Raw genomic sequence first — 8094 nt, 5'->3', positions numbered from 1 at the left:
TGAGTGGCGCATGATCCAAATCCACTAACTCAAGTCCGATCATCACGTGAGTTGAGTATAGTTTCAGTGGTAAACATCTCTATGCTAATCATATCAACTATATGATTCATGCTCGACCTTTCGGTATCTTGTGTTCCGAGGCCATGTATGCACATGCTAGGGTCGTCAAGTTTAACCCGAGTGTTCCGCGTGTGCAACTGTTTTGCACCCGTTGTGTGTGAACGTTCCGTCTATCACATCCGATCATCGCGTGGTGTCTCGAAACGACGAACTGTCGCAACGGTGCACAGTCGGGGAGAACACAATTTTATCTTGAAATTTTAGTGAGGGATCACCTTATAATGCTACCGACGTTCTAAGCAAGATAAGGTGCATAAAAGGATTAACATCACATGCAATTTATAAGTGACATGATATGGCCATGATCTTGTGCTTCTTGATCTCCATCACCAAAGCACCAGCATGATCTTCATTGTCAACGGTGCCACACCATGATCTTCATCATCATGATCTCCATCATCGTGCCGTCATTGAGGTTGTCGTGCTATCTATGCTATTACTACTAAAGCTACAACCTAGCAATATAGTAAACGTATCTGCAAACACAAACGTTAGTTTAAAGACAACCCTATGGCTCCTGCTGGTTGCCCTATCATCGACGTGCAAGTCGACATTAACTATTACAACATTATCATCTCATACATCCAATATATCACATCATGTCTTTGGCCATATCACATCACAAGCATACCCTGCAAAAACAAGTTAGACTTCCTCTAATTTGTTGTTGCATGTTTTACGTGGCTGATATGGGTATCTAGTATGATCGTATCTTACTTACGTAGACACCACAACGATGATGTGCAAATTTCTATTTAACCTCTCTCCAAGGACCGCCTCGGTCAAATCCAATTCAACTAAAGTTTAAGAAACAGGCACCCGCCAACCATATTTATGCAACGAGTTGCATGTTAGTCGATGAAACCAGTCTCTCGTAAGCGTACGAGTAATGTCGGTCCAGGTCGCTATAATCCAACAATACCGCTGAACCAAGAAAAGACTAAGGAGGGCAGAAAATCGAACATCAACGACCAAATTTTTTTTTTGTGTTCTACTCGAGATTACATCTATGCATGAACCTAGCTCATGATGCCACTGTTGGAGAACGTTGCATGGGAAACAAAAAATTTCCTACGCACACGAAGACCTATCGTGGCGATGTTCATCTACGAGAGCAGATTAGATCCACATACCCATGTAGATCGCTAAGCGGGAAGCGTTAAGAAACGCGGTTGATGTAGTGGTACAACTTCGTGATTCAAATCACCATCGTCCCATGATCCGTCCGATGATCCGTTCCGATCTAGCGCCGAACAAACGGCACCTCCGCGTTTAGCACACGTATAACTCGATGACGATCTTGGCCTTCTTGATCCAGCAAGAGAGACGGAGAAGTAGATGAGTTCTCCGGTAGCGTGACGGCGCGCCGGTGTTGGTGATGATATATTCATGCAGGGCTCCGCTCGACCTCCGTAGAAATCTAATCTAGAGGAAGAACTATGAGGTGTAGGTTTTAGTTGCATGTGGCAAAGTTGTGTCTCAAACAACCCTAAACCTCAAGTATATATAGGAGGAGCCAAGGGGTGGGGCAAGCCCTTAGGGCGCCGGCCAAGAAGGCCTCCTTGGTTCGGCCGACTTGGGGAAGGGACGAGTCCTTCTCCAATCCCACTTGGATTAGGACTCCTTCCTTATTTTCCCACCTCTTTTGGATTTTCCACCTTTTCCTCATGGGCTTTCCTTGGATGACTTTGCGAGACCATTATACCTTATTGTGCATCCAATAAACCCACGTGGACCCCTTGGGGAATGGTTGGCCCACCCAGTGGGCCCCGGAACCCATTCGTCACTCCTGGTACATTGCCGGCAATGCCCGAAAACTTTCCGGAATCCAAACACCAACTTCCTTTATATCGATCTTCATTTCCGGACCAATCCGGAAACACTCGTGATGTCCATGATCTCATTTGGGACTCCGAACAACCTTCGGCCACCAACACATATAACTCAACTAAACTAAAATGTCACTGAACCTTAAGTGTGCAGACCCTGCGGGTTCGAGAACTATGTAGACATGACCCGAGACACTCTCCGGTCAATATCCAATAGAGGGACCTGGATGTCCATATGGGATCCTACATATTCTACGAAGATCTTATCGATTGAACCTCTGTGCCAAGGATTCATATAATCCCGTATAACATTCCCTTTGTCCTTCGGTATGTTACTTGCCCGAGATTTGATCGTTGGTATGCATATACCTATTTTAATATCGTTATCGGCAAGTCTCTTTACTCGTTCCATAACACAAGATCCCGTGACTTACACTTGAGTCATATTGCTTGCAAGGCTTGTATGTGATGTTGTATTACCGAGTGGGCCCCGAGATACCTCTCCGTCACACAAAGTGACAAATCCCAGTCTTGATCCATGCTAACTCAACGGACATCTTCGGAGATACCTGTAGAGCACCTTTATAGTCACCGAGTAATGTTGTGACATTTCATACACACAAGGTATTCCTCTGGTGTCAGTGAGTTACATGATCTCATGGTCATAGGAATGAATACTTGACACGCAGAAAACAATAGTAACAAAATGGCATGATTCTCCTAATGATGTGATCCCGTTATCACATGCTACGTTTATAATTTGGGTCTTGTTCATCACATGATTCTCCTAATGATGTGATCCCGTTATCAAGTGACAACACTTGTCTATGGTCAGGAAACCTTGACCATCTTTGATCAACGAGCTAGTCAACTAGAGGCTTACTAGGGATAGTGTTTTGTCTATGTATCCACACATGTATTTGTGTTTCCAATCAATATAATTATAGCATGGATAATAAACGATTATCATGAACAAAGAAATATAATAATAACTGATTTATTATTGCCTCTAGGGCATATTTCCAACATTTAATATACCAGGATGTTTGTCATGAATGACACACAAGTTTGGTCGGTCCTTCACGATCGCAATTTTAACTTGCCGGAAGAACCATACCCAGCTCGGAAAGTTCTCACCCTCCACAAATGCCATGGCCAGTGAGATGATTTGGTTGTTCCCGTCCAGACCAATAGTAGTCAGGATTTGCCCTTTGTACTGACCAGTCAGGAATGTACCATTCACAAACATCACATGAGGACAATGCCGAAAAGCTTCGATGCACAAACCGAAAGAAAAGAAGACTCGTTTCAACACCTTGTAATCTGGTATAATCTCCAACCTCGTGTGTTGTATGTTAACATAAGTGCCGGGATTCCTCTCCTTCAGTATGTCAAGGAGACGGAAAACATTATCATATGAGTCGAAGAACGTTCCAAACCTTTCCTCCATAGCCCTCCAAGCCTTCCCATATGGAATGTCATAATTCCATCTGACCTTCACTGCTTTCTGGATATGTTTTGCTTGCATATCTTTCTTCTCAACTATCTCAGTATACATGACTTGCGCTATGAGAGTTGAAGTCAGGTTTGGATGACGAACCAATAGGTTTTTCCTCACATAATTATGTGGGACCACATTGGTGACAACCCAGTGGATGTTATACTTCGGCACGTGCCCGTGCAACTTCGTAGGACAACCTATTTCAACACACTTCATGGTATATTTTGTAGGACTCGATATGTCTGTCCGGAAAACCCTCTGCGTAGACATAGCCCACTTTATCGCCGCATACTTCAATTTTTTCTTTGTGTCAAACATTGCCCCGATCTGGACTTGGTTAGTATTATATTGCCATGGAGTCTCATGGCCATCGTTGACAGTAATGCCGGCGGATATGTCCTGATCCCATGCAGAAGGAATCAGTACCTCCACTTCATCCTCGAAATTTTCAGAATCCAGATCCTCCGCAAACCCATCCTCGTTCTCTTCCTCCACCACCCTCTGCATTTCATCGCCTTCCTCATCCCCATATCAGCTACACCAAATCCAGCTAATACTATCGACTGAATACTCTGCCCAGTATCATGACCACTAACATTGTGTGGCACATAATATGACTCTTTGTCGGGATGGCTAGCATCCACATCTGGTGGTTGTGACCCGGATACATAAATCTCGTTAGCCACTTGACTACCCTGGCGTGGTTCATACCTAACATTGACCTCTATGAAATTCTCCTCCTTCGCCACTAGTTGCACAAGAGCATATGGGTGGATTCTTCGGTCTCTGGAACGACTTAACAGAGACAACCAATGCTGGCTCCTATCTATCGGAATCAACTCCCACTTGACATTTTTACAGGATTTGGTCCACAATGCATGAATACTGACAGAGCAGACTTCAGGATCCAGCACGAAACTAGTAGTCAACCAGTGCTTCAACTACGTAATGCCGAGTCTTTCCGGGTCTGAAAGTGTCATGACGCCTTTCTTAAACTCGCTAAGATCAACCCCCCACTCATTATATCGAACAGTACCAGGGCTGTAATAAATAGTCAAATTTACGGATTCAGACATTTTCACCTGTCAGACATTGCCAGCTTGTCATTATTCGCAACGAAAAATTCATACTAAAATAAACCTACGTACACTAAATGAACCTACACTAAAAAGCACCTACAGTAAAAAGTCGGCATACCTTCGACGCGTGTGTCCCCTTCTTCTTCCTCTCCACCACACCACCTACTCACCATCCACACCTCCACAACCCCACCATGACTCCTCCAAACGAACAAAAAACTACCCCACGACACAAAATGAGACCGTAGGTAGGCCGGTGGAGATGGGTATGATCTATTGTTTAGCGGATTGAATAGATAAATGGGTGAAGGATGGAGGAGATCGGAGGGGGGCAAAATGAGGGAAGAAAAACGAGAGACGGAAGAGGAGCCAACGACTGAGGAGGCAGAAGGGCTCGGTCGGCCTTATCTAGGGGCTCTTCGGCCTACTGGAGGCCGACGGGCACTCTTCGGCCGTCGACAAGCCGACATGTGTCTATTCGGCCACCAGTGGGCCGACGGGCCCCCTTCGGCCGCCCGCAAGCCGACCGGTCCCCCTTCGGCCTCCCGCCAGCCGACAGGCCACTCTTCGGCCCACCAGAGGCCGACGGGGTACCATTTGTGATTTTTTCCAATTTAGGCTATCGGTTTTATGATTTGGTACAAAATCTGATGTACTTTTGAAAAAAAAATCAAAAAAATATCTCACCTGACCCACAGTGTGGTAAAAATGTCCTGGAAATATTTAGGAGTCGCTCAAACCCCTTTGACTGAACAGAAACGGTATGGAGAGGTAATTCTATAAACGCATCAGACGGAAGAGGAGCAAAGTTAATCATTGTATCTTTTTAGGAATAAATATGAGCTCGCACTTAAATTAGAAAAAGAAAATGTTGCTAAATTTAGATGTGACATAGCAAGTTCACGTGTTTTTTAGTCGCCTCCCGCCATGAACATCGCGGAAGAAAGTACAACGCTAAAAAACATCAATCGTGATCATTGTATCTAACGGTTTAAGGTTGCCAAAAACCTATCTAACTTAGATGTGGCATATCTATTTCTGATATATATGTGAATTAGCAAATTCAAAAAAGAAAATCCACCTTAACCAGTATAACTTAGATGTGGCATTTCTATTTGTGATATATTAGCAAATTCGAAAAAAAAATCCACCATAACTCCATTCTGAACACAAGTTCACGTGCGCAACATACCATGATGTGTCAAATTTCAGCGCACACGAAGTTTCGTGGAAAGTCTCATAAAGTAAAACCCATCAGTGTATAGTTTCCTCAATCAGAGACACACATCCTCTGTGGCAAAGTCACGAAGCCAGCCATTTCAGTGATACTAGTAGGCAGAGCCAACCACGCGCATTCACTCACCGGCCACCAACACCATCTTTGTTTGAGTGCCCAAAGCAAATTGGAATCGAGGTAGCTGCGATATTCTAGGCACTGGGTGTGGAGTCGAAGGGCGGCCAAAAACCCTCTTTTCCCCTGTTCATCTTCATCGTCCTTTCGTCCTCATTTCTCAGGGTCGGACACGCACAATGGTGCCGCTCGCCGGAGCCGCCTGCAGCATCCTGTTCGTCCTGATCATCCCGTGGGCCCAGAGCCAGGGGCAACCACCCGAGGCGTCGGAGGAGGCTTGGGCTAAGGGGCAACCACCCGAGGCGTCCGAGGAGGCTCTTGCGATGCTCTTGTCCGAGGGCGGGTGCGGCGCCTTCGCCAGCCTCGTCGCCACGAAAGCCGGCGTGGGCGAGGCGTTCCGCAAGCAGATCGGCAGCGACATGGGGCTGACGATCTTCTGCCCGGACGACCAGGCGGTGGGGAGGTTCATTCCCAATTTCAACAGTCTCAGCGCTGACTGGCAGGTCGCGGTTCTTCTGTACCATGGGCTGACGATGGCTTACTCCGAGGAGCTGCTCAGCTTGGTCGAGAGGGAGGAGTTGACGCTTGACAGGCAGCAGATGCTCACCATTCGTCACCACAGGAGCAGGGTGATAGTTTCTTCGTCACCGCCGTCGTCACGGAACGAGGCCAGGGTCACCAAGACGGTCGTCGACGACGACCATCTCGCCGTCTACCTCATCAACGCCGTGCTGATTCCGACCGAGCCGAAGCCTGGCTTCTCGTTCTGGGTCATTTTCGGAATTGTCGTCCTCCTTCTGGTGGTTGGTGTCATCGGGCTCGCGGCGTTGTAAGTTTTCATTCCTCGCGCTTATAATCCCGTTACGATCAAACGGGAGCACATGCAAAACGCAGCTCGTATGCCTGCCTGTCCATAGCATCACTTCATAGCTCGCTCTTGCTCCCAGAGTTTTGAGCGCCATTGAGCTGGCACTAGAGGATTCACATTTAATCGATGATAATTTAGATTTGGGCTCTCTGTACATACGTCAATTTGATGACGATTACTACGTAGTTTTAAATTAACTCGACTATTATGCTCTCTGAACCAAACGGGAGTAGGTTAAATCCCACCGTTAATTCATTTTAGGGGGCGTGTGCTGAAGCAATGCTTGTACATAAACTAACTGTATTTGTACTAGCTTTAATACAAAGTTGTATTAAGCTTGTGACAGTTATTTTGAAATGGAGGGAGTATTATTTTGCGGGCAGCTAACTGTATCTATATATCATCATTTACCCTGCAGAGTCTTTCTGTGCTGTGCATTTGTATATCTTTGTTTTCTTGTGTGCCGGCTGACAAGATGGTGTAAGGGCAGCGCTGCTGCCTATGCTACAGCCGCCCGTGTCAGTCCACAAGGCCAAGGGCAACAAGAACATTAGTTTTTGACCGCTCCAGAACCAGAAGTCCAGAGTGCCTCGCCTCACCTTCCCGGGTCATTCCCTCGTACTTCTATTTCGGGTGCCAGATTTGACGGTTGTTTTCTCCATCTTCGATGTATATGGTGGGATCATGCATGTTTAATCATAATTTTGTTGTTGTATTTCACTTAGAGAGAAATTATAACTGGCTAACTCGTTGAGTCGGGAGCCCTAAGTGACCTATGTTCAAAGAATAAAGACTCTTACACTTTTTTAGCAGAAACGAAAGAGATCCCGGGTTCTGAGGGCGTCAGCTTTATTACATTAAACACAAACGTATATACATAAGTATGTATAATGATCTAGAGCGAGTGGCTCTAGGGTCGAAGATGAGCAATGTTCCAGGACCTTCAAAAGTTTTAGACTTCTGGTGTTCCCGTATGTCAATCAGGTAATATGAATCATTGTTAAGCTTTTTGTTGATAACAAAAGGTCCTTCCAAGGGTGGTGAAAGATTCTGCATGCTTGTTTGGTCGATGGAGCCGAAGCCTCGCTTATAGTCTTCCTGGAAAGTTCGACTCAAATTCTTCGGCTATGATAGCAGTGTAGGTCTTGTTGATATATAGCTGATCTGAAGAGTGCGAGATCACATTCTTCCTCAAGTGCGTCCAAGGAATCTTGACGAACTTGTTCATTATCAGCCTCGACATAACACTAGTAGAAAAATGACCTTTCGTTCGGAGCATTAGTCCTAGTTGAATTTTGGACCGGGACTAATGTGACCTCTAGTCCCGGTTCCAACGGCTAGGCGTT

The 8094-nt window shown here is 45.7% G+C and overlaps 1 protein-coding gene across 1 annotated transcript; it reads left to right on the top strand.

Annotated features, from left to right (window-relative positions):
* The first annotated feature begins 5887 nt into the window (after positions 1 to 5887).
* LOC123429717 (fasciclin-like arabinogalactan protein 2) lies at positions 5888 to 7584 on the top strand. The gene is made up of 2 exons (XM_045113724.1): positions 5888 to 6709; positions 7167 to 7584. The coding sequence occupies exons 1-2, from the start codon at positions 6060 to 6062 to the stop codon at positions 7300 to 7302; spliced, it is 786 nt and encodes a 261-aa protein (XP_044969659.1). The 5' UTR covers positions 5888 to 6059; the 3' UTR covers positions 7303 to 7584.
* The last annotated feature ends 510 nt before the right edge of the window (positions 7585 to 8094 follow it).

Source organism: Hordeum vulgare, chromosome 2H, assembly GCF_904849725.1.
Source record: "Hordeum vulgare subsp. vulgare chromosome 2H, MorexV3_pseudomolecules_assembly, whole genome shotgun sequence".
In the NCBI taxonomy this organism is placed as follows: Eukaryota; Viridiplantae; Streptophyta; class Magnoliopsida; order Poales; family Poaceae; genus Hordeum; species Hordeum vulgare.
The sequence above is the reverse complement of the archived record's forward strand: the minus strand, read 5'-3'. Positions and strand labels throughout refer to the sequence as shown.

Excerpts from the sequence above, each read along its gene's own strand:
- LOC123429717 (XM_045113724.1), top strand. The coding sequence starts at position 6,060 with ATGGTGCCGCTCGCCGGAGCCGCCTGCAGCATCCTGTTCGTCCTGATC. Across the intron at positions 6,710-7,166 it reads GTCATCGGGCTCGCGGCGTT|AGTCTTTCTGTGCTGTGCAT; the intron begins GTAAGTTTTCAT and ends TTTACCCTGCAG.